Raw genomic sequence first — 27544 nt, 5'->3', positions numbered from 1 at the left:
GATGCTAAAGCTGAAACTCCAGTACTTTGGACACCTAATGCGAAGAGCTGACTCATTGGAAAAGACTCTGATGCTGGGAGGGATTGGGGGCAGGAGAAGAAGGGGACGACAGAGGATGAGATGGCTGGATGGCATCACGAACTCGATGGACATGAGTCTGAGTGAACTCCGGGAGATGGTGATAGACAGGGAGGCCTGGCGTGCTGTGATTCACGGGGTCGCAAAGAGTCAGACACGACTGAGCAACTGAACTGAACTATCCAATCTCTTCTCTAGTGGATCTTCCCAACCCAGGAATCAAACTGGGGTCTCCTGCATTGCAGGAGGATTCCTTACCAACTGAGCTATCAGGGAAGCCCAAATGTGAGAAATGTGGAGTCAGATAAACTCAGCTGGTCTTGTTTTAGAGCTTTTGAGGTACATACATGCATTTGACTATCTAAAACTTAGTATGCTGCATGTCTCAAACTTTGTGACCAAGTTCAGTTCAGTTGCTCAGTCGTGTCTGACTCTTTGTGACCCCATGGACCACAGGACGCCAGGCCTCCCTGTCTATTACCAACTCCCAGAGTTTACCCAAACTCATGTCCATTGAGTCAGTGATGCCATCCAACAATCTCACCCTCTGTCATCTCCTTTTCCTCCTGCCCTCAATCTTGCCCAGCATCAGGGTATTTTCCAGTGAGTCAGCTCTTTGCATCAGGTGGCCAGAGTACTGGAGTTTCAGATTCAGCATCAGCCCTTCCAATGAACACTCAAGACTGATCTCCTTTAGGATGGACTGGTCGGATCTCCTTGCAGTCCAAGGGACTCTCAAGAGTCTTCTTCAACACGACAGTTCAAAAGCATCAATTCTTTGGTGCTCAGCTTTCTTTATAGTCCAACTCTCACATCCATACATGACCACTGGAAAAACCGTAGCCTTGAGTAGATGGACCTTTGTTGGCAAAGTAATGTCTCTGCTTTTTAATATGCTGTCTAGGTTGGCCATAACTTTCCTTCCAAGGAGTAAGCGTCCTTTAATTTCATGGCTGCAGTCACCATCTGCAGTGATTTTGGAATCCCCCCCAAAATAAAGTCAGCCACTGTTTCCACTGTTTCCCCATCTATTTGCCATGAGGTGATGGGACCAGATGCCATGATCTTAGTTTTCTGAATGTTGAGCTTTAAGCCAACTTTTTCACTCTCCACTTTCACTTTCAAGAAGCTCTTTAGTTCTTCTTCACTTTCTGCCATACGGGTGGTGTCATCTGCATATCTGAGGTTATTGAGATTTCTCCCGGCAATCTTGATTCCAGCTTGTGCTTCACCCAGCCCAGCGTTTCTCATGATGTACTCTGCATAGAAGTTAAATAAGCAGGGTGACAATATACAGCCTTGACATACTCCTTTTCCTATTTGGAACCAGTCTGTTGTTCCATGTCCAGTTCTAACTGCTGCTTCTTTACCTGCATACAGATTTCTCAAGAGGCAAGTCAGGTGGTCTTGTCTTCCCATCTCTTTCAGAATTTTTCACAGTTTATTGTGAGCTACACAGTCAAAGGCTTTGGCATAGTCAATAAAGCAGAAATAGATGTTTTTCTGGAACTCTCTTGCTTTTCCGATGATCCATCGGATGTTGGCAATTTGATCTCTGGTTCCTCTGCCTTTTCTAAAACCAGCTTGAACATCTGGAAGTTCATGGTTCACGTATTGCTGAAGCCTGGCTTGGAGAATTTTGAGCATTATTTTACTAGCATGTGAGATGAGTGCAATTGTGTGGTAGTTTGAGCATTCTTTGGCATTGCCTTTCTTTGGGATTGGAATGAAAACTGACCTTTTCCAGTCCTGTGGCCACTGCTGAGTTTTCCAAATTTGCTGGCATATGGAGTGCAGCACTTTCACAGCATCATCTTTCAGGATTTGACATAGCTCCACTGGAATTCCATCACCTCCACTAGCTTTGTTCGTCGTGATGCTTTCTAAGGCCCACTTGACTTCACATTCCAGGATGTCTGGCTGTAGATGAGTGATCACACCATTGTGATTATCTGGGTCATGAAGATCTTTTTTATACAGTTCTTCTGTGTATTCTTGCCATCTCTTCCTAATATCTTCTGCTTCTGTTAGGTCCATACCATTTCTGTCCTTTATTGAGCCCATCTTTGCATGAAATGTTCCCTTGGTATCTCTAGTTTTCTTGAAGAGATCTCTAGTCTTTCCCATTCTGTTGTTTTCCTCTGTTTCTTTGCACTGATCGCTGAGGAAGGCTTTCTTATCTCTCCTTGCTATTCTTTGGAACTCTGCATTCAAATGGGTATATCTTTCCTTTTTTCCTTTGCTTTTTGCTTCTCTCCTTTTCACAGCTATTTGTAAGGCCTCCTCAGACAGCCATTTTTCTTTTTTGCATTTCTTTTTCTTGGGGATGGTCTTGATCCCTGTCTGCTCTACAATGTCATGAGTCCCTGTCCATAGTTCATCAGGCACTCTGTCTATCAGATCTAGTCCCTTAAATGTATTTCTCATTTCCACTGTATAATCATAAGGGATTTGATTTAGGTCATAGCTGAATGGTCTAGTGGTTTTCCCTATTTTCTTCAATTTAAGTCTGAATTTGGCAATAAGGAGTTCATGATCTTAGCCACAGTCAGCTCCCGGTCTTGTTGTTTTCTGACTGTATAGAGTTTCTCCATCTTTGGCGGCAAAGAATATAATCAGTCTGATTTTGGTGTTGGCCATCTGGCAATGTCCATGTGTAGAGTCTTCTCTTGTGTTGTTGGAAGAGGGTGTTTGCTATGACCAGTGCGTTCTCTTGGCAAAACTCTATTAGCTTTTGCCCTGCTTCATTCCATATTCCAAAGCCCAATTTGCCTGTTACTCCAGGTGTTTCTTGTGACCACAGAACCCTTTTTTCCCCTCAGGAATCACCTTATAGGAAGATATGTGTTAACAATGACTGAAGTCCATGTGGATTTCATGTTAATGAAGTAAAGTCATGCAACCCAGTCATGAAGTGATTGGGCTGGAGTAGATATAAGAAAATCTGAAATATTTGCAGAGTATTATTCAGATTAGACTAACAATGTTTGGAGCCATTCTTATTTAATGCTGCAAGGCTCTGAACAGAAATTCACTCATATTTTGCAACTGGTTTTAGTCCATGTACACTTGGCATTAGATGTCGTGTGATTTTGTAGGACAGCTATATTTAAAGATTGCCAGGACCATTTATCTCAGATGGGAGAAGTCAGAGTTACATCACTGTATGAACTGATTAGCCTCATCCAAGGGTCATACATTTTCTTTTTAATCCAGATGGATGTTTTCTTCAATTGCATTCCCAGAGACAGGGAAAAGGCAAAAGAAGCCACTACAGGAGAGACCTCTGGAAGATTGTAGTTAGGTAAATGGCAGCTTGTGGGTCTGAGGAGACGTTTTGCTGCTTGAATCCAAAAGTTTGAAAATAAGATTTTAAATACAGTTTTTATTTTCTGTCTTCCTTCCTTTCCATATCTGCTTTCTTTTAATTTAAATTTTGATTATTATTTATTTTTTAACTGGAGTATAATTGCTTTGCAATGTTGTGTTATCTTCTGCTGTACAACAACGTGTATCAGCTATAAGTATACATACATCTGGTTCCTCTTGAGCCTCCCTGCCACCTCCACCCTCCCATTCCGCCTCTCTAAGTCATCACAGAGCACCCAGCTGAGCTTCCTGTGCTACACAGAAGCTTCCTGCTAGCTATCTGTTTTACATATAGTAGTGTATATATGTACTTTCCATTCTCATTTGTGCACATAGCTCAGAGGGAGGGTTGTAAATAGAAATAAATGGTATTTTCTCTTCTGTGACATCAAAGAATGAATGACTACAACTTGTACTTGTTCCCACTATAAGTTTCTGAGGCCTTATATCTGGCCTTGATTTTTACTGAACCGCATGCAGAGTCACAAAATTTTGAGGACTTTGAGGAGTCTTTCCAGTTGTTAGAGGCAGCTCTTTTATTTTGAAAGTGAGGCAAAAGAGGTTCTGGAGCTTGCTGGTGCAGTGACTTGCCCTGGTTAGCTACTTTTGGTCACGACTGAAGTGACTTAGCAGCAGCAGCCGCCGCCAGGGTTTTAGCCCAGTTCTCCAGACTCCAGCTGCACTCCCCATTCAATTTTCTTTTCTACCAATGTTTCTCAGGACATTTCCCTAGGTTTTGTTTTGTTTTGTTTTGTTTTTTTAAGCATGTGTGCATGTGCTAAGTTGCTTCAGTCACATCTGACTCTTCGCGACCCAGTGGACTGTAGCTCACCAGGCTCCTCTGTCCATGGGATTCTCCAGGCAAGAATACTGGAGTAGGTTGCCATGCCCTTCTCCAGGGGCTCTTCTGAACCCAGTGACTAAACCTGTGTCTCTTGCATCTCCTGCATTGGCAGGCAGGTTCTTTACCACTAGCACCACCAGACTTCCTTATATTTACCAAACCATCCCAAGTTTTATACATGATGGCATCACCATTCCAATGACTATTATGTATAACACATTGATATGAGATAGAATTCCACTAAAATCGAAAAGAAAATTAAGAAACGTGGAGAAAGACATTGTCTCAAATATCATCTCTTTCAAAAATTTATAATATAAATAGGGTACAGTGTAAACAGCTGTGTGATTTATTTTACAAATATTGAAGCTTACAGATATAAGTTTAATTCAAAGTTTATTAAATGTACAGGCTTTAAATAATTCCTAGTTCCTTACTTTTTCCTAAATATATAAGTTGCCAACTCTATATTCCACATATACTTACTGATCATCTATTAGGAGGCAGATATTTAATGCCAAGTTGTACACTTCATTCATTAAGAATAAAAAGAGCAGTGTGAATCACTTATGTCAAACTTTGGGTATGACTCTGATGAATACCTTTCATGTTCAACTTATCTTATAGGGAATGATTTCTAAATGAGTCAGCATATTTAAAAACAATGTAAAAATAGTCTAATGGTCTTTTTAATATAGTCACATAGTTACAAACATGCTAAACTTATTCTTTAAAATGCTCTAGTCTGTCTGTATGGTTATTTTTAATGACTAAGGCATTTTAAATCTATCATCTGTGTTGATAATTATGAGATAGTTAAAAACACGTTTAGGTTGACATTTTCAGTTATTTGTTTACAGTGTGTTCAAAATGTACACATATGTAACTTAAAAATGGAAAAACCCAAAGTGTGATGCATTTCTAATTTTAGCAGGAATCAAGGACAGAATTCACACTGGCTGTAGTCTTGTGACTTTAGTGAAGGAAACCGATATTTATATAGCACTGTGCTGATTTCATCCATGTGCTCAGTGCTTACTGCCGGAATGGCTCCCTGATGATTTGAGCTGAGATCTTCCTCCTGATGCAGCCTTACTGGTTTCCTATTTCCTAAAGCCGTGATGCCGTCGTTTGGGATTCAAGCACAGCCGTGTAACGCTTTGACCTTTCTTCTCCGCATCCTAACCCGCTATTCATCTTAACTTCTGCTCCAATCACAATGAGTTGTTTGCAGCTCTTTATGCCTGCATTAATTTCTCTCCTCTGTGCTCTTGTTTATCCCATTCCTCCTTCCACAATGCCTTTCCCTCTTTTCTGTGCCCAGATACATCTGCCCTTTAAGATCCAAAAAACTTTTTTTTTTTTTGGTCCATGAAATCTCCCCTCAGAACTCTAGATGTAAAATAGTTTCTCTTCTTTCTAAATTCTTAATGTACTTATCTGTACCATCTTATGTTCCTTATCACTTCCTATTCTGACGTAAGAGGCTGCTCTCTGCCTTGAAGGCAGGATCTATGCTGAATTCAGCTTAGTCCCCTACAGTGTCTAGCACAGAGCCTTACATGTTAGAGGCATTAATTTATACCAAATAGTGTTGAATGACACTACTTCTACTTTCTTTTGGTCATTCATCCATTCAACCAGACAAATGCTGTTTTTTAGCAACTGTTATATTCAATGCTGCATCACAGTGTCAGTACCAGATAGATTGCAGTTTAGGTTTTGTTAATACAGGTATAATTAGGTAGCTTATATTTAGGTATATTTATTGTGCAATAAGGATGCACATAAATACCTTAGTGTAAATCTGTTGGTTATGGTGAGGATTAAGTAGTAATAAAACTAACACTTTTTAAGTGATGGATAATGTGAGGCCTTCACCTAAACTCATTATAGGCGTTAAGTCAATTAACCCTACAATAAATGTAGGAGACTTGCAGGGGATGCTGGTTCAATCCCTAGGTTGGGAAGATCCCCTGGAGAAGAAAATGGCAACGCACTTTAGCATTCTTCCCTGGGAAATCCATGGACAGGGGAAACTGGTGTGCTACAGTCCATGGGGCCACAAAAGAGACATGACTAAGTGACTAAACAACAGAACGCTAGTCAGATGGCTAGCCCCTCCCCTTTCCCAGACAATGACACTGAATCCAGAGAGGTTGAGTGACTTTCAGAGGATCCCACAGCTGGTAATTTGCAAAACCTGGTCTTGAACCCAAATTCATTTGACTCTAGAGTTATCTTTTAACCATCTAAAAAGAATATAGTGTAACCCCAATGACCCAGAGAAGATTGTTGTAGTCATTGCAACTCTCCAAAATTCAGCATGAAACCGGAAGTGAGCAAAAAAAAAAAAAAAACAGCAAGAAAAAAAGATAATTAAAATAAGAGACTTTGAGGTAACCAGAACAGGAATTTTAAACTACGTTATCTGTTTTCCCAGGACATAGCAAATTAGAAGGAGCAAAGTATAGGCGGGTTGTTAGAAGAAGGCTGGTTGACAGCTGAAGTGACAGCTTAATGTCAAGGGTAGGAAAGGAAAACTGAAAAAGCAGATGCAGAACTATATTACTGTACTGCACATTAATGACTGTTCATAATGACAGTGGGCCTGAGTAATCAAGAAAGAGATGGCAGTTATATTCAATATCTTCTGTCTGAAACAGCAAGATGTGTGTAACGTGTCCTCGAAAGATTTCAGTGAAAGCACAGTGTTTAAGGTGGTTGGCTTCAGTTTTCTGCAGAGCTCACTTCCTGGAGGCACGTGTTAAATTGGGAATTACTGAATATATGTGCAAGGATCACTGTAAATAGGATGCAGACAGGAACTATACCACCCAAGAACATTAGAATGAGCCACTCTTTAGTGTCTTACAGCTTTGATATCCTTTTCTTAGAGCTCCGCAAGAACCTGAAAGACTTTTTGGTGAAAGGTGAATTCACAGCTGGCTACTCTATCTTTTGGTTCTTGTGTTTTTCGTTCCTAATTCCTAAATCTTTGCAGGTGAGATTGTGCCCTGCAAATGGCCAACTTTGATGACAATCACTCAATCCCTTCCAAAGATGTATCTGGCCTTTCTTTTTCTTTTATATTTAATTTGCAAACAAAGAAAGCAGCAACCTAGGACCCTAAGCCAGGCCCAACTAGGGTGATGTTCCTTCTTGACTGAATGTAGAAAAACACGCCTCGAGAAAGAGCCCATTGTACACTTTCAAACCACAGGGGCTGGTGTTACTGGTGTCCAGTCCACTCCGTCTGGAATACTCTGGACCTCAGAAACTCACCAGTGCTTTTCCAGCTCCCAGATGGTCAGGACAGGATCCAGTCTTTAATGGGGCCCAGTTGGCACAAGATTTACATCCTGGGAAGAGAGCTGGAGAAAGTTTATTTAAAAAATAAATTACCGAAAAACAAATAAATCAATCAACCCACAAAAACCAAAGGTAGTTCAAGTATAATGTATTTATTTTAGCCTTTTTCTCCTCGATCTGTTATTTCGAAAGATGATCTTATTGCTGTTTTGTTTTGTACAATTAACTGCATTGATTTAGGGACCTGGTTAGTTTCTTGGTCAGAAGAATTGGGCAGTATATTTTTGTGAATGTTTAATGAGGCTGCCAGGAAGTCTGTGGGAGCAAAGTTAAAAAATTTTTTTTTCTTCAGTAGAGACAGTTTTTTTGAATGGAGTAGTATTGATGATATCTTTTCCGCAGATGCATAAGGGATGTTATTGAATCTTTACCCTAATTATTAGTGGCAGTTAACGGTGTCACAGTATTTACTCATTCAGTCTTCAACAAGTATTTATTGAACGTCTGCTGGTTTCCCAGGCACTCTTAAAACTGGAAACAGAGTAGAGAAAACAAGAAGGACCAAGCTCATATCCTATGGGGCTTGTATTCTCACTGGGAGATGCAAACAGTCAATTGGAAAATAGATCTCTATCTCTTCTCTATGTATCTGTGTCTATGTCGATACTGATATGAGAGAAATTTTAGACAGTGTTAGGAGATACTGCTGACTGTTCAAAAGCTAGATTTTAAATCCCCTATTTAACTCAGTTTCTGTGACTTTAGTTTCCAAAGTCTCCTCTGCAATTCATACGTAAAGTTTATCTTTGGGAATTCATGTGACCCAACATATTTTGCTAAACATTGGTTTAGTTATTTTCTTGAAGGGGCAAAAGGAAACCAGAATGTTTGTGAAACAGTAAATGCTTCCACGGGCTTTCTCTCACGTTCCCTGAGAAATCGTATACTGCCTTTGAGACAGGCAATTCTTGGGAATGAAAAAATCTGTCTTACGAAACCCAAGGAACCCTGATTAGGGAACAAACCAGAATACACTGAGGAACTTGGGAGAAGAACTGGCATCCCTTGATTTATGTTGTATCCACTTCGGGGAAATAGAGATAAAATATGTAGGTTCAGCCAGCACAGTCCCCAAGCATACATGCTGATCATATTTCAGCTTTCTTTAAGAACTCCAGAAAACAATGTTTTTTTTAAACACCATGTTTAACTACAGAAAAATGAACACCCGAGTGGAAGGACAATAAGTTTGCTTGTATGGTCACCAACACTGTGGTGTCTCTAAAAATCCTTAGTCTATTTGGTTTGGAAGCTTTAATTATGCTTTTATGTTATAGTTTCCTTATTTAAGTGTCTGTTTTATGTCCGTCACTCAACACCCCCTGCCTATCTCAAAAGAGATAGATATTATTACCCCAACTGAGGAGGAGGGAGAATGCTGTGAGAATTATTAATATATAAATTAAAAAATTAATCTGGAAAGTGCTTTAGGGTCCCTGGAGAAGCTCTACCACACACAAAGCATATTTAACATTATTATCAGTACTCCAACAGAACAGAACACATGCAGGCTAGGATGGTAAACTGAGGCACAGAGAGTGACAGTGGATGAATGGGCCAGTGTCCCTTAGAACCCAGACTCTTGGATGGGTGATACCTAAAACCTACTCTATCAGTTCCTGCTTTAGGCTTTTTCTAGTCATCACGGTTAATTGTTTTTCTAGAGAAGAAACCTTTCCTTCCTTTTACCCCTTCTCTTTAAGGCTTTGCTTATTTTGGAGGGTTATTTTTTTTCCCCTTTTACCTTTTTAGTGTTGGAAATGATTAAGGCTAAAATATTAAGTCCAAAGCATAATAAGGAAAAATCACTGGTATGCTTTCTAGTAATCCCAGTTATTTTTTTGTGTTGTGGCTTGGAACTTCAAATTGCATTTATTTCATATAGTTCCATTGGTTGGAAAACATGCATGAAGGCTTACCTTGGAATTGCTTTTTTGTTTTGGTGGGAAATAATTCCCAGCCAGCTTCTCATCAATGAGAAAGGGTATTTTGAGGACCTACTGTGTTCCCAGAACTTTTTTAGATGTAGGAGAGACTGGGGACCCATTCCATCCTGTCAACAGTAGAGGTAGGATGAAAAGTACAAGTACCAGGAATTATAGAAAAACAATAAATAGCAGCAGGGGGGGACAGTTGTACAATGGTGGTCACCAGACAGGCAGACTTGATGCTTCCTATCAGTTCCTTGATCATTTTTCTTAACTTTGCTGAAATTCATTTTTCATATGTGTGAACCAGCTAATACCCATGCTTGCCCTTAATACGACAGAGCAAAAATCATTGAAAGAGCTTCTCACGTAGTTAGCTTCTCAGATAGCTTGGCACATAGTTAGAAGACAATGAAAAGTCATTGCTCCTAAAGTCGCCATCAAGGTCATTATCACCATCCTTTTAATGTGAGCTAGAGGGATAAGGGGCTTCCCAGGCGGTACTAGTGCTGAAGAACCTGCCTGCCAGTTCAGGAGACATAATGAGACATGGCTTTAATCCCTAGGTTGGTAAGATCCCTTGGAGAAGGGCATGGCAATTCACTCCAGTATTCTTGCCTGGAGAATCCCACAGACAGAAGAGCCTGGCGGGCTACCGTCCATGGGGTTGTGCAGAGTCGGACACTGAAGCGACTTAGCATGCATGCACTTAGCACACAGAGGAGTACAGATAGTAAGTGCTACTGGCTCTCAGAGAAGAAAGTGATTCCCAAGACTTGCCCCTTTCCCCCAGAATTCTCCAGTATGTCCCCATTAATATTTTAAAATACTGAGTTCTCTCATTTGCCCACCATGTGGGTCATACTTCTGAGACATATAAAAACTGCATGGAGAATTATCCTCTCCTGTGCCCCTCGTCTGGACTCCAGACTTTGCAGACTGCCTCTTGGGGGTTTTGCTTCCACCTCTGTGCATTTCCATGATGCTCTGTGCATCCACGGACAGAGGTGTTCCTCTCTCCTGTTTCCCACTTTGATCAGGGACAGGCCCCACCGATGACCTCCATGTCTGTGTCTTGTCTCTCATGGCCAGAGAAGTTTCACTTTGTACCCAGAAGCATGCCTCACCTGGTGACCACTCAGGACTCTTCTGCTCCTGTGCTCTGATATGAAGAGAAAATGCTCATATAGGTAGCTCAGAGAGAGTATAATTACTGTTTGCTGGTAGGTCCTTGGTGTGCCAGCAGCCTCTTCTGGGGCTTTGCAGAAACTATGTGTGTTTCTTTCATTGTAATATCACCCTTAAAAATGATTTCTTCTAATTATGATATGAATGCATTCTTATGGTCGAGAAGCTTGAGAATTCAGGGAAGTATGCAGAAGAAAATATAGTAACCTGTAACTTTACCATCTTATAATTTTTCTTGACCCTGATGATCTTCCTTTTAGTCTTCCTTCCATGCAAATATATATCTAATTCTTATTTAAGTCACATGTAATACGTATTGCATAAACGGATAGTATTCTACTTTTGACTTTAGTAAGATTTTTCTCATAATTAATACCTATAAATATGTGAATTTATTTCAATATTGTTTATATGGCTATTATTTTCTGTACAAGCATATGTATACTCACACGCACAAAAACACATGTGCACACACATAGGAGGAAGAATGGGGAGAGAGAAATTGTATCACATTAACATCATCAGTCTAGAGATAAATGCTACTATTGGAGAGATGATCTTTTGTGGCCATTTTTTGTATTGCTTGAATTGTAATACTTTTTTGTATTGCTTAAATTGTAATACTTTTTTGTATTGCTTAAATATTTTTTCTTTCTTTCACCTTATCCATTCTCACTGGAGTGAGTCACAGACCTTTAGACATCTTTTTTACCTCTTAGATGATATCTGAGCAGTGGTCTCATGCAGGGATCTGAGTGCTGGGCCAGCTAGATAATTTTAAGAGCAAGTTAGGGGATGACAGTTAAATATTTTCAGGTTAAGAATGGTGGGCTCTTATGAATAATTGTTGTCGTTCAGCCACTCAGTCGTGTTTGCAACTCCATGGACTGCAGCACACCAGGCTTCCCTGTCCTTCACCCTCTCCTGGAGCTTGCTTACTCACGTCCATTGAGTTGGTGGTGCCATCCAACCATCTCGTCCTTTGTTGTCCCCTTCTCCTTGTGCCTTCAGTCTTTACCAGCATCAGGGTCTTTTCGAATGAGTTAACTCTTCGCATCAGGTGGCTAAAGTATTGGAACTTCAGCATCAGTCCTTCTAATGAATATTCAGGACTGATTTCCTTTAGGATTGACTGGTTTGATCTCCTTGAGGTCCAAGGGACTCTCAAGAGTCTTCTCCAACACCACAGCTCAAAAGCATCAATTCTTTGGCATTCAGCCTTCTTTATTAAGATCTAGTTCTCACATCCATGCATGACTACTAGAAAAACCATAGCTATGACTATATGGACCTTTGTCAGCAAAGTAATGTCTCTGCTTTTTAATATGCTATCTAGGTTTGTCATAGCTTTTCTTCCAAGGAGAAATAATAGGAGATCCTATATTTATGGATAGGGTGGACTCTTATTACTTAGCTTAATGCAGTCAAACATCTAGTAGAATTCTGGCCTAATTTATACAAGAATTTATGTCAGAAATATTTTGGGAAATATCCTGTATATGAGGCGTTAATTTAAATACTTTAGAGGGTATGGACATGAATTAGACTCTGTTGCTGACCTCAAGGATTGTCTAATGAGAAAAAGATGTGTAAGAAAATCTTTCTAGCACAAGGTAAAATAGGATGCTAAGTTCTCGAGTATGCATTCCATAATTATATAAATTTTTACAAAGGTGTGAGTAACTGTGACTCTTAGGATCAGGTGAAACTTACTGGAAGAGAGAATATCTCTTCAGGATATTAAGGAACAAGAGAAACAGCAGTAAGGGAATGTTTAGGCAAGGAATGGCATGAACAAGGCAAAGATGGTAGGCTATTTTCATATATCCACGTGGCCTTCTCTCCAGAGTGTGGAAGGGCAGAGTGGGAAGGATGACTCGCAAGGGCAGTCAGCTCTCAAGCCTTGGAGCACCTGTCTACGATGCTAAGGAGTCTGGGCTACATACCATACATGAAGGAGCAGGTGAGGGTTTGAGTCAGGGCATGGCATAATGAGGTTGGTTTGAAGAGGACAATTCTGGTTGAGAAAGTAGAAGTAGAGAAAGGCCATTTTAGAAGGCATTTATAATATTGCAGTCATCTGAGTAAGAAATGGTGACAGCCTGAACAGGATAAAGGAGAAAGGCAAGGAGCCAGTGAAATTCAGTAGAAGGTAAGGTCAACATGACTAAAAGAAAATTTGAAGGGAGGAAAAAAAGATAATCCCAAGGTTTCTATTTTGGGTGATTCAAAGGGTAGTGTTCTCTTATCTGAGCGGGAACACGGGATCAGGAAGTACAGTTATACGTAGTAAGATGATAAATGATTTTGCATCCTATTGAGATTGAAGTGGGGATATATAAGGGGAGATTCTGTTACTCTGTTGCTGATAAAAATGTGGTGTTTGGCCAAAGAGATCAAAGCTACAGGCGTAGACTTGGAAGTCAGTTTAGCTAATGTGGTTGAGCCAGTGAGTGAATTCAAGAATGGTTAGGCAAATGAAGGAGAAAAAAGATCCAGAACAAGACTTGGGAAATGTCTACAATTAACAAGTTGGCAGAAGGAAATAGTTGGCACAGGAAGAGATCAGGAATCAATGAATAAGAGAGGACCTCTGGAAAACACTTATTTACAGGCGTAAGAGGTTGATTTTCTTCCTGCTGTTTCCAAATAATATTAGTTATCTTGCCTGACTCTCAATTTTTGCTTGTCTGGAATACATATCCCATAAAGATAGGCTTTAAAAAGATAGTGAATGTGAAAGTGCTTTGGTAAACCATCAGACACTCTCTGAGGCTTAGGTCTTATAATTAGTGTCACAGAAGTGAAGAAAGTGTAGACTTCCAAAAAGGAAGAAAGTAGTATCAGATGCTACAGGGTTTCAGAAGTATGTTTATTTTTAACTCAAATTGTTCGTTTTGTGATTTAAGGAAGTTAAGCCAAGAGAGTGAATCTGTTCTCGAATCACTTAGAACAGAATTTCCCAAAGTGTGGGGCATGTGCTCCTGGTTGTACAGGAGACCATTTTGGATTTAACACAGACATTAAATAGAACTGAATCATCGTGAGAAAGTGATTCTCCTTTTATTTCTCCTTTAATCCTTCTGATTTATGTGAAGGGAGAGAGTCTCAGTTGGAGCAAACAAGTCTGTATTCTAACACTAGCTCAACTCCCTTTTCAATAAACCCATTCAAGTTGTCAACATTATCTAACTAGAACTTAACAACATCATATTAACTTTAAAATTACCACAACCAGTTGCAATAGTAATATAGTGTCCTTTTAAAATAAGTTATTTGAAAGAAAAGTTCACAAAGACTTGGACACAACTGAGCGACTGAACAACAACAAAGCAAAAAGTTAACCAATTAAAAATTTTAAGTACATAATTGAATGGGTATCGGTTGTTTATAGACGTGGCGAAACTTAGGAAGTGCTATTGCAATGATGAACGTTGGAAAAATTTAGTTATACTAGAGCCCTTCTTCTGTAGCTTAGAGGGGCTGCCTTGTTCAGCCCAATTAGAATGATGTGGGAAATTTATCCTGAGATGGGGGAGGGGTTTGGGGTACTAGCCTTCCAAATCTAGACCCTAATTTTTCCCTAAGATGTTGGGTCAATTTTTGAAGCCACTAGACTTTTTCGGACTTTTGTGTATTTAGCTATTAAAATGAGAGCATTCATTTTAAATGGTTACTGGCATTCCTTCCTGTAATAAATTTGCAACTCTTTGAGTGATTAGTAAATAAACCTTTCCTCTTGTAAATAAATAAACCTCTCCGCTATCTAATTGATAGCGTTTTGATACAGTTTTTTCCTTCTGAATGCCATCATGTGTCAGTGTGAGAGCCTGTTCCCAGACTAACATCTACAGCAAGGAAAACATCAACAAGTTCATTCTTTAATGATGATTCATATTCTACCTTATTTGCAAAGGACAGTTATTTCAAGAGTGAATCTCTGCTTTAGTTAGAGTGAATGATTAAAATGGAAAATGAAATTGTAAATGAAAATTTGTTTCAATTTTATTTATGCCAACCTCCTACTCTCTTAAGTAGTTTCTTTGCAGTCATGTCTAATCAGTTTGTAAATTTTATAAATTTTCTAAATCAGTTTTGTTCCTTAGTGTATCAACTCATAGATCCTTATACTTGAAAAGATGTCTCCATTATCTATTTACTGATATCTTTCCATCTTTTAAAATGTATTTCCCCTGAGAAAAGGGAGGGTAGGTAAAATATTCTCTGTCTGAAAGTTCCCCTAAATATTATTGTGATTTAATCTTACTCTACAGTCCAAGTAACTTTTAGAATTGAAGCATGCCACTTATTTGGAATATAACTATATGGCAACTTCCACCATCAAAGGCACAACCAGGGACCAGATAGAAAATGAAAAATGAATAGCATGTGAATTTAAAAACAACACATATACATAGAGTGTTGGATCTGAAAATTTTGAGTTTGATGCTAGCTTTAAAATGTTTAAAGATATAAATATGAACATTTCTTCTTTATGATTAGATAGAAAGAATTACTCTCTATCATTTTTTGAACTATCAGGGTCACTTTTTGCTCTTATTTGCTCTTAAGAGGGTGATCTTGTGCAAGCAGTTTAACAATTTATGATTCTGTTTTCATATCTGAAAAAAGCAGATAAGAATACATACAATTGACCTGACCAAATTAGTGCTTGCAAGTAAAACCTTCGATGACATAGTGGGTAACCTCCTACCCTGGTACTCAACTAGTGTTAATCCCGACATTGTAAGAACACTGTCCGATCAGTTGAGATTAAACACACACTTGATTTTGGAAGATCATCTTTTACTGCTCTTCAGAGCTTCCTTCCTTCTCTTATTCTCTATGCAATAATAAACTAGATTTCCTGTTTTCGGTCCTTAAAGATTAGAAGAGAAGTACAGAAGGTGCAAAGGACACTAGGAGAAAAAAAGACAAAGAAAATGAACAAAATAGAAATAATTTAAAACTCATAAGTATCCAGGGCCATTTACTGCGGGGAAAATAGCCCCTCATACCTCATGGTCACCTAGGCCTTTTCTGTATTACAGAAGATACACCAATCTAAGATAAACAGAACTAAGATATAACAAGGGGTATTTCAAATGAAAGTCTTGATTTATTAAGGCTAAGTTAAATTATATATATTTTGCTTATTTTAGAAAACATATAATGCATTTTGGAAGAATTTCAATATGAACAGGTCAAAATCTTAAGTAAATATTTTTTGTGCTTTTATGGGTAAACCCTTAGCCATCCCCAAAAATGTAGCCATTGAGGACTCAGTCTCCAGCGGCTCCACATAAATATGGTATTCCTGAAGAATCTTTTGCATATTTCCAGCAAATAAGGGTGCACACATTCTATGGGAGAGGATAGGCATTTCTAATTACTAACTTAAAGTGATTTCTGTGCAGATGACCTTTATGTTTCAAGAAGGAGCATTTGGTAGAAATCACTTGTGGATTTTAGCAGGAGCAACTTGCTTACATTCTTTTTGCCAGGACTTTGTGCTGGGCCTGTCTACCTAGGTAGGACTCAGGGGCTGGCATTTGTGCTGTTACCTTGATCCTCATGGAGTTGTCTGTGATTCTCTGGACAAAATATTTAAATTTGCACATTGAAACAAAAGCCCTTTCTAAGTTATAAGAACAGCACAAACATGAGTTGGTACAAATGATCATCCATTACATACCAACTCAGTACTGCAGCCCTGAGCTAAACAAATCTGAAAGCAGTCAAGGAACAGGCAGTTGCACACACCAGAGAGAGCACACAGAGTCCAGCACCATCAAAGGTCAACTACCAGGGCTAAAGTTTTCAAAGAAGCAGATAATGCCAGTTTTATGGCCATTAATAACATTTTAGTTATATAAACAATGATAAGAGTACTAAAAAGCAAATTCTGCTTTGCAGTGTGCTCTGATTACCAACAGGGTTCAGAAATGAACTTTCTCCCTGTGCACGTGACATTGCATAATGGACCACTGATCATCCTCCGGCCCCTCCGCAGCTTCCAGCTCCCTTTTATGGACAGTCCTTAGTCTTGCCAGACCTCTCAGCTGTTCCAGGGAGAGAGCTTCTTGGGTTTCCTCTTCAAAGCTCTTTGATTGTTCCTCTGGTAGTTAATGCACCAAATGGTCTTCTGGGCATTTCCTACATGGGCTCGGCAGCTCATCAGAACGCCTTGACCATGGATTTCCTACCTCTGTGTTTTGCACGTGTTGAAGGGCTCAGTTCAAGCACCAGGCCCACCAGCTTCTGGAGAGGTGTGGCAGAGCTCAGTGCTGATTTGGGTGTCTGCCTTAAAACAGAGATTTTTCCAAAGGATATCCTGTAGTAGATAAATCATTTCATTAGACCAGGTTCACTTTTCAAACCAGGAAGCAGAGTGCCTGCCATGTAGGAAAACTCAGATAAAGTTGTTATGACTGTTCTCAGAGCACTTGTAAATATTGTTGTCAGTGTCTTTTATACAGGTTCCATCATGATTGTATTTAAACATGGACAGGTTAATTAGGTGTTTGAAGGCTATGTTTACTGAGAACCGATAAGAAAGCTGTGAAATGAGGCCTTTACATATTGCAATGACAATGTTTTTTTCCCCCCAAATGTCTCCCACTAGTTGATTACTCCTCACGCCATCCGTGTGCAGACTCCTCCTCGGCATATCCCTGGTGTTGTAGAGGTCACCTTGTCCTACAAATCCAAACAGTTCTGCAAAGGGACACCTGGAAGATTCATTTACACAGGTAAGAACTACTGCAGATGGTGGACAGAGCGGTCTTGACCTTGTGGCTCTTTGACTCAATCTTGTGTGTATAAGTGTTATTTTAATCTAAAATCTATTTCTTCTTAAGACCCATTTTCTCCGTTTCACCCCATTTATGATGAAATGAGTTGCTGCTACTACTACTACTATTATTACCATTATTATTAGATAAGATTTCATCTAGGTGTCCTTGTTGAATGACAGGATCTGTTGAAATCATGGGTTAGATACCTAAGGCAGTGGCATGAGCAAGGAGGAGTGCGATAGAGTCCTAAGAGTCTCTGGATGTTAAGCCATCATGTGGGGGTTTTCTTGCTTTATGGAGTAGGAATGTGCTTGGGTGCACAATACAACTTTCTTCTAGCCTGGCCATGGCCATTTAAAGACTTTTGGTGATTTTCATATTTAATTCTGGTTTGGTGCTTTCTTTCCCTTTAAGCTTCATTTTGCTCCCCATGACTGCCTCCTGCCATCCCAAACACATGGACCTGCCTTGGCACATGGACCTATCTTGCATTAAGAAGCTAGGGTTCTAGGGTGAGGGTGAATTTCCTCACATCACATGGAGAGATCTAGGCAGGTTCTCTATGGAAACATATCAAGTGCATAGTCTAAGTGCCCAGTGTGTAGTCAAAGAGATCCTCAGAGTGTTACATGTAAACCAAACACCAGGGATCTTTGTTGCAATCCAGATTCTGATTCATTAGCTCTGGGTGGGATCTGAAACTCTGCATTTCTAACAAGCTCACAAGGAGAGGCTGATGATCCTGGTCCAAGGACCACACTGGCTATGGGGACAATCTATGTCCTCTGCTATGTAGCAGTCATTGCTGGGTTGTTGCCTCTAGAAACTGGCCCCATGTTTCCTTCTTTAATCAATAAAGGACCACAAAGCCAGATTAAGTACAGAGTGTAAGCTGCTTTCACACAAAGAGACTCCAGAGCATGAAGGGATAACTGTGTTAACACATCCTAATTATAACCATACAATTAAATGGACAAATTTTATTTTACTGTGACATTTTATCTCAAAGCATCTTTCCTGTTGTATTTTAGTAGGAGGAGCAAAATCAACCATGCTTCTCAGTGACTCGCTCTCCCCGCTTAACCCTCTCTCTCAAAATTATAAAAACAGCTAATGCATCCTGACCCTTGGAAATGCCTCCCAGTCCTTTAAACAAAATGCAGGTTTGGTGCCTGCCTGACGATTAGTTTTAGTTAATTGAAAATTATAGGATTGACCCAAGAGGAAAATTTTATTTGCACTCCAATCACTTTTACAAATTAAGGAAAATTACCACAATTTTGTTTAGCTAAGGTTTCACACTGAGTTCAAGAAATTAGCTCAGCCATCCCAACAAAGTCAGCACTTTGTTAGCAAACACTTGAAAAAATAATAGTCTATCTGGAGTTTTGTGGTGTATACAAACGAAGCATAGAGAAAGCTATGATGCTTTATAGAAGTAGGCCAAGTGTTTTTAATTAGGCTCATTGGTTCAGCGTAAGTTTTGAAGAACAATCAAACTAGCAGATTAGCTGTTTCTTTTAAAGCTAGGATTTCTTGCCATTCATTTTTCCCATGAGAACTTCCACATAGCGCTTTTTTTTTTTTTTACAAGCCTCATTATGGGCCTGCAGGAAAAGGACCAATTGAAACTTCTGATACTGTAACATTCCCCACCATCATTCCGATGGATGGGAGTTTTTCACAATGTTCTTCACTGAACTCGGTGTTCTGGAACATATTACAAAACCACAGAGGCCAAATGTTTTCTCTGAGGAGTTTGGACTCTGTTTTTGGTCGAAAACATTTAGGCCTCGCTGGCTGCTTATTTACTCTGCCATTAAGAACAAGAAAAGGCGAAGAAAAAGAAGAAGAAAACGCTCGTGTTGTGGGAGGAACGAGAGGCAATCAAGCGTGATTCCGCTTTGGTGACAGCGTCTCTGCCCATTAATGGTTCCATTCTGTGGTCAGGTCTCATTTAGAAGAAATTATTTTTAATCAGTGCTCAACAAAATATCCCCTTGAGCCACCTGGCCATAAAAGTTAAAAAAATCATCCTCATTAAATTACTTAAGTTCTCAAAAGAAAATAGCTAGGGGACCCATCATTATTGGGAATTTTTTTTTAACCATTAAAAAAATTGCCATCAATTTAAGAAATCACATCTTGGAAAACCTGTATCAGACGGGGGAATTAAGATCAAAGATAAAAGTGGCCAATCTGCAAGTCTCCCAAAGTAGTTAAGGATAAGAGAGAGAAGTCCTGGGTGTGCATGCCCGTGTGTAAGTGTGCGGGAAATTTAAAGTATGAAAAAATGCTTTTGGTGATCCTGCCTCACAGATGGAAGGACCGTCTATGGTGGACCATAGATAGGAAGACTTAGTTTTTTAAGTATTATGAGAGAGACTCACTTTTCTCTGATTTGGAAAAATAAAATTTCAAAGAAACCGGTACAAAAACTTCCCCATTGCTATAGCTGGCTGTTCACAGTCACTGTGACATCATGATTTCTAACAAAAGAGGGTCTCTGTTAATTGGTGAACCACATGGAAGACTCTTGATCATTATCATTAAATGCCCCTACCAAGGGTCACACATTCATGGCTGGTGCTGCCAGACCTTGGTGGTTTGCTCAGTTTACCTGCTTGTCGCCACTCTCTAGCAAAGGTGTCGAGATGGGTCATAAATTCTCTCTGTTCTTTGTATCCGAACAACTACTCAGCTCATTGGAAACCTGCAGCCCGCGCCTCCCCCCCGCCCACTTCCATCCCCTCCCACAGAAGCTCACACTTCATTTTCTTTAACATCCATGGCGTTTCAAGATGCGAGGCTTGGTTTTCTGGATAGGGTGAGCCAACACTGTTTCTTAGGAGAAAATATCACTTGGAATTTTTCCTTTAAAATAAAAAGTCCTGGCACTGAAAACATCCCAAATGAAGGTACTGCTTTTGAGTGTGTGTGAGAGGATTTGCGCGTGCGTATGTGCAAGTCTGTAAAAATCCATAATCAATGAAAAAGAAAAACCCACACACAACCGAGACAGAAACAGCCTGGCCTAATCTATGCAAATAAAAGCAGACTTCTCGGGGTGGGAGGAAAGAATTTGACTAAACACAGATTGCCTGCAAGCTGGCTCCACTTGTAGGGACAGGAGTGCAGCTCTCCATCTTTGGTGCTTCAGACCAGGGACACGTGAGGATTTTCAGCTGCCAGCTGTGCCCTTCTCTGGTGTCTGCTCCATCAGAGTGAGGGAGCAAAGTGAATCCCAACTGGACCAGAACAAAAGAGCTGGATATCTTGTCCCTGATCTGATTTATTGTGGCGAGTTATTCTCATGTAAATGGAGAGCAAGGCTGACTTTAAATTTTAAATCATGTTTTCTCATAGGAGGAAGCAAAAACCCTTTCTGAGGACAGGACTTTTCTCAAAGCCCTCCCTAATCCTGTGTCTGGTCCGTCAGTCCAGTGGGAAGTCAATCCCCATAACCCTCCACTGCCCTGGAGGGGGCCTCCCTGGTATCTTTGTTCTTCTCAGTAGCCTCTTTGCTGTTACATCTTTAAGTGACTTGTAGAATTCTCTCCTGCTAAACTTGAAGTAACCTTGGTCGTTGATAAAAGACTCTCAGAAGGCTTTAGCTGCTTCTTCAAAGCTCTTCAAGCTGGTTTTTCTTCATAAGAGGTGCCCAAATCTAAATGTAGTTTTAAACCTCATTCCAGTTACTTCTCTATTGGAGTGGTTGGTGTCTTTGGGGAAATATGCCTGGAGCAGTGGGCCACCAGGATGCTAGACCAGCTTAGGTGTGTACAAGAACCATATACTGCCTGTTGCCCAAAAGCTGGTGAAAGCCCCAAAGGTTGCTCATCCAACAGTCAGATTTGGTTTGGTCGGGTCAGAGCTCTAATCCTTTCTGGTGCTGATTTCTCCTGTTCTTAACATTTTCCATCAAGCTTCCTGTTCTTGTGGAAGGACTAAACAAAATTCTTGTTAGTCTCAGACTTTACTTTGAAATAAATATTCTTCCTGGAAATGCTTCCTGTTTGTACCATATGCCCAGAATTACTTTGCATGTAGAAGGGGTCATGTTGCCTGAATATATTCCATGAAACTTGATGACATGTACCATATCTTTCCAGTTTTCTTTTTTTTTTTCTCTCCCCATTCCTCTATGTTCTCCCTCTACCCCCACTCTCTCTGCTTTTTTCTTCCCTTCTCACTCTTTTCATTCCTCCCCCCTAGTCTTTTCTTTCTCACTTCCAAGGAGATGATACAGCATAGTGATTAAGTCCTTGGGTTTAAGAGTTGATGGGTATAGATTGAAATCTCAGCTCTGCCTCTTACCAGAGAGATTATTTTGGGTATGTAGTATGATGGCTCTAAACCACAGCTACCTCATGTTTACATTATTGCAAGGAAAAATAACTTTCTGGGGTTGTTCTTAGTATCAGGGAAATGTGTATAAAGCACTTAAGGTGAGCTAGCATGAGCACTTAGCCAGATATTAGTAGTTTCCATTAATAAGTGATGATCATTATTATTCATTCATTCATTGCTGTCCCCAATATGGTGTAAATATTTTACATGTTGTTTATCTTCTCCATCATGTTCTAGAAGTCTATGAAATGTCCTTTGGAATTTTAGTAATAAACCTGTGGTTATCAGTAAATTAGAGAAATAAGTAATACTAATCAACCACAAATAAAGAGAGCACAGTATAAATAAGGTAGTAAGAAAAAGATTTATGAATGTGACAATGACTATTTTGATTAAACAAGTATTTTTTTTAGAAATGGCCTCAAATAATAAACATTTAATAAAGCATCCCAGATTTATTAAGTTCTCAGGTGTTGATTTTTCAGGAACAGCACACTTGTTCTCTTATTTCCATCCCCAACTTCAACCCCTCTTCTGGAGGCCATAGTAACATGGGTACCATCTATCACCAGCCCCCTTCAAAGATATTAGGTTATAATCAGCATTAACTCCCCTTTCAAGAGGTTTCAGGCAGAAAGCTCTGTTTTTAGTTCTTGGAAACCTGCACAAATGAAGGCTGCCATCCTGGGGATAAACAAAGTTATCAGGCTTAGGGAAAAGGTAGAGAGTTTCCACCAAGTGAATCTCCTGTTTTTCTGCCTCTTCTTACACTAATTCATTGCCAGACTAAGCTTCCCAAAAGTCACTTTTGTACCATTTCTGTGCAGAGAAAGTTTTCCTATTTGCTCGCTATATGTAAGATATAGCCCAAACTCCTGGGCTTGTCATTCACATTTCACTGTGCTCTGGGTCCGGCGCTTTCTTGGCTCCTCTAGTCCCAGTCTCCCCACTATGCCTCAAGCTTACTGCATGGTTAGCAACTTTGAATATGGTGATTTTCCTAGATCCAGTTCAAACTTGATTCCCCTCTGAAGTGTTCTCTGGCCACTGTAGCAAGTGGCCAGAGCACTGGGTTGAGATCAGGGCGGTCTGTGTTCTAGTCCCAGCCCTACTAACTGGCTATGAGACATGGGACAAGTTGCTGACATGCTCCCGACTTCAGGGTTTCTATTGTAAAATGAGCCAGTTGACTAGGTGACTTTGAGGTTTCCTGTGGTTCATCTTGATTAGCTGGAAGAGTTGCTGTCCTTGGAGCTCTTTTGTTGCACGTGCTTAGATGGCTCATTCATCCACTTCCTTATACCTTCACTCTCTTCCTCTGTTCTTAGATAGACACATCTCAAAAGGTCCACAGGCAGCGAACCTCCCTGAAATTATCTTGCTTTGCCCACTGTAAGCACCTTGACTCAGTATCTTACTTACGATAGGTGTTCTCTAGTAATTGAGTGACATATTGCACAGAATCAATGGGTCCTCATTGATTTTTGTGCTTTGGATGGCAGGGAATGTAAATAAGAGCTGTTAATTAAGAATCTATCTCCTTTAATGTGAACTTACATGTAGAGAGCATAGTAGTTGGATTTTTTTGTTAAAGAAAAAAAAATGGGGTTGGATCTATATTACATAGTACTAATTTTTTTATCTGTAAAATGAGATATTTTAACAGTAACTGCATCTAAGAAGTCAATAGGTCAACGTATGTAATGCTTTCCTGGTACAATATGAGTATTCCCTAAAAGCAAGCGAAAAAGGAGAGAAGCAGATAATGGGTATGTTTCTCTTCAAACTATAAAGAACTGGTTGTGAGAGCACATTTTATTTAGTATTACATATGTGCCAGCTTTTATCTGATTAAGGAAATTGTTTCTTTCTAGGTATTAGAGTCAGAATCAAAAGATCTAGGTTGTCTGATTTCATGACTTTCTTTTGTTACTCCATTCACTCATCTCACAAGTATTTGTGGATTGTCTGTTCTATTCTAGACAGTGTTCTAAAACTGTGTTGAGTAAAACCGTGTTCTCATGGATCTTGTAGTTTAAGAGGAAACATGGATATTCACAAGTTTACAACTTCAAACCTTACTGAGTGTCCAGAAAAACAAGAACAGAGTTTCAGGCAAGAATATAACAAAGGACCCCCAGTCAGTCAGTTAGAGATATTGTCTGTCAGATAAAGATGTACGGATTGAGATTTAAAGGGTGATTAAGAGTTAACCTGGGAGTTCATGAAGGATTGGGCTGGGGTGGGGGGGTGGGGTGGCGGTGGTTGTGGAAAGAAACTGAGTGTTCCGGAAGAGAGGAGCACGTCAGAGGGCTCTGAGAGGAAATGTGGCATCTGGGAAGGCTGTAAAAATTCCACTGAGGCTGAAAAATCGAGAGAGAGGAAAAGAATGGCAAGAGAAGAGACTGGAAAAGCGGGCAGAGACAAGCCTATGAAGCCTTGCAGCCGTGGGGAGGAATTTAGTTGTCTGCCATCTCAAGAGCAATGGGCAGTCCTTAAAGTGGACAGGTGGACATAACCAGACTTTTGCTTGAAGTAAAACAAAAACAGAAAAACTCTGGCTGGCTGGAACATAGGAAACCAAAATGGATGCTATAAGTAAGACCTGTAAGGAGGCCTTTGCAGTAGTCTGGGAAAGAGATTCGATGACTTTAATTTGGGTAGTAATGGGTAGAGATGGAATATAGTGAGAGGATTCAAGAGATATTTAAGAGGAAAAGTGGACAGAACCTGGAGAGGGGTTGGATATGGAGGTGAAGGGGGTGAAGGGCTCAGGCCCAGATTTTGGGATTCCTCTCAGTGAATAGATAGTGGGACTATTCCTCTTCTGGGTGCCCCAAGGGTCTTGTGGGTATCAGGGAAAGAATGGGCATGAAAATGCTTTATATAGGGTAGTATTCTGCACTTGTGTTAATTGTTATAAAGACGGGTCTAAGAAAATTCAGTAAGAATGGGGGAAAGGAAGGCAAGAATGTGTTTTCTTTTAAATCAGATTGTTTTCACTTAGGACTCAGCTGAAGGAGGGCTGTGTAATGAACACTTGACGAGCAGTTTTGCCTTAGCTGTGTCCTAATTGGAAAAGACCCAAGAAGGAAGAAAAATTAACAGGCTGCTCCTGTCCACATGTCTCAAATATTACTCCAAATGAGCCATTTACACACAAAGAAAAGAATTCAAGGGAGAGAGAATGTTTATTCTTTTTTGCTTTTGTGATCCAAAGGCTAAGTCCCAAGCCTCTTCTCCTTTGCCAAAGGGAATTTTTTCACAAAGTACAATCGCTGCTGATCTGACATACATTGATGTGATTGGTGGTCCTCAACCCAGTGGCATCTGTAAACTTAAACACCGTTGGTGTCATACGGGGAAAAGAGCAACAAGAATCACTGAAAATACCCATTGTACTTCTGTGACATCTGTAAAATGAAAGCCGTTTCTGCAAAGAATAAAGCTGGTCTGAAGGAAGCATATTATTTTGCATATTTTATGTACATACTTTCCAAGAAATACGACCTTTATTTCCTATTTGGAGTGGAGTGTAATCAGGACTTGAGTAGCTAGTGTAACAGGATCATTAAAAGGGATATTTTCACTGACATTAGAGGTCTAAATGGCCACTAGGCCTTATATACAACCTTGGCTTTTTCCTGTCTACCCAGAGTTAATAAGTGATAAGGCCAGGAGAGAGATAAATCACAGAAATCCCTGTCCAAAGAAAACATATTGACTACAGCCAAGCAAATAACAGACCATAACCAACGGCCCCATTCATCATTCATGTAATAGGGATATAAAGTAGTTCCTACCAATGAAACTGTATAGAGGAAAAGGCAGATAAGCTTCCCCAATCTAAGGCATGTGATTTGGTTATTAAGGGACATGAACTATTTGTCACATGGCTTTAATCTTTAAGATGTGTTGCCATTTCTAAACTATAAATTTCTAGTCAGGGATTAGAAAGCTATTAACAATAAAGGTAGGGACTGAGCTTTATATGCATTCATGCCAACGTAATGCAATACTATAAAGCCTTGAACCTCTAATCTATTTAGTATGATTGAACATGATTTGGTTTTCAAAGCCAATAAACTATTTGAAAGTTTTCAAGGCTGTTGTTTTTTGTTTTTTAACCCAGCATCATGATAAATTAACCCTTCAGTACTTAAACTGTGTACCTTGAAACTTTCTCTAATATCCTGAGGGCAGTGGCGGGGGAGGGAAATGAAAATGAAGTTCTTTCTTTTGCTCCTTTCCTAACATTTATTCCACATGTTTGATGGCAAAGTATTTTCTGTTTCATGTGTCCACCGTTATAATGGTATGGATGTTTGTCTTTCTGTCCATTAACTAAGTGGTGTGGCACCCACTAGAGCATTAAAGGTTTTCTTTCTTTATTGCAAAGTTGCCCATGCTGATTTCAGACAATTCAGTAAGTACCAATAGAAAAGAATTAAAACAGTATTAAAAGTGTCAACATTTAGCCCAGTTCTTTATACATAAATAACACGTTAGCTGTTAATATTATTTTTAATGGGATATGTCTTCTCTTTTTCCTATGCAGATATCTGAATCATTACCAAAATAGGGTGATGCCTTACATAATACTCATTTGGTCTTTCACTTAACTACATATCATAAACATCAGAGCTTTATAAATGTAAAATAATTTTTAATCTCTCATGATCATTTCACACTTCAAAATCTCATCACGAGTTGTAGCTTCATCTTGTCGAAGCATGGTTTAGTTGCTAAGTCGTGTCCAACTCTTGCAACCTGTAGCCGCCAGGCTCCTCTGCCCATGGGATTTTCCAGGCAAGAATACTGGAGTGGATTGCCATTTCCTTCTCCAGGGGATCTTCCCAACCTAGGAATCGAACCCAGGTCTCCAGCATTGCAGGCAGATGCTTTACCAACTAAGCTCTCGATTCTCGTCTCCTTTTGTTCCTGAAAAGCCTACGTCATAGGGTCATTGGTCTTATGCCCATGTTGTTCTTGGCATCCTTATTGGTTGGGATTCATCTGCCACCCCGACTGACTGTGCATAAGTAGCTCTGAAGGCCTCAGCTGTCAGAGGACCCGAGTCTCAGAGGTTTGGAATAGCACCCTCTCCCCCGTAGCTGTTTGTTCTCAACCTGAAACGCCAAGGAAGGCAAGTCTGTAAAATTTCCCCCACTATGTGAAGCGGTACTGTGCTTCCCACAGGTGAAAACAAGAACTCATCTGAAACACTTAACGTCTCTGAATTCCAAAATTATAACAATAGGTGGGGCAGTGCAGCTCCCCCTCCGACCTTCTTCCCCAGGATAGCAGAGTTTCCTGCTAGAGTTTTAAACTCCTCTTTTCTTTCCTCTCTCTACTATATGGGCTTCCAACAGCTTTTCTGGACTTCTCTACTGTTGTTCTCTCCTATTTCACACTTTTTTTTTTCTTACTGTATCCTCTCTGTTCATCTTCTTCCTGACTGCATTACTGGAATGTAAAACATTTTTTCCTCTGAGAATCTGTGTTAAGGCCACCTCTCTTCAGATAAAAACACTTAGAAAGGTGAAGTGCCTAGGTGATGTAGTTAATAAATGGAGGAGCCAGGATTTGGACCCCAGTCAAAGGATACCAGAGCCTGG

General features: G+C 39.9%; 1 protein-coding gene across 2 annotated transcripts in view; it reads left to right on the top strand.

The window, feature by feature from the left end:
- The window catches only part of EBF1 (EBF transcription factor 1), a 405187-nt gene that overhangs the window by 306416 nt on the left and 71227 nt on the right, over window positions 1-27544 (top strand). For both annotated transcript variants that reach the window (XM_052642605.1, XM_052642604.1), the window contains exon 10: window positions 17405-17531. In XM_052642605.1, coding sequence (XP_052498565.1) covers window positions 17405-17531 — 127 coding nt within the window. The remainder of the gene's footprint in view (window positions 1-17404; window positions 17532-27544) is intronic.

This window comes from Budorcas taxicolor, chromosome 7 (assembly GCF_023091745.1).
Source record: "Budorcas taxicolor isolate Tak-1 chromosome 7, Takin1.1, whole genome shotgun sequence".
NCBI lineage: Eukaryota > Metazoa > Chordata > Mammalia > Artiodactyla > Bovidae > Budorcas > Budorcas taxicolor.
This window is presented reverse-complemented; position numbering and strand designations above follow the sequence as displayed.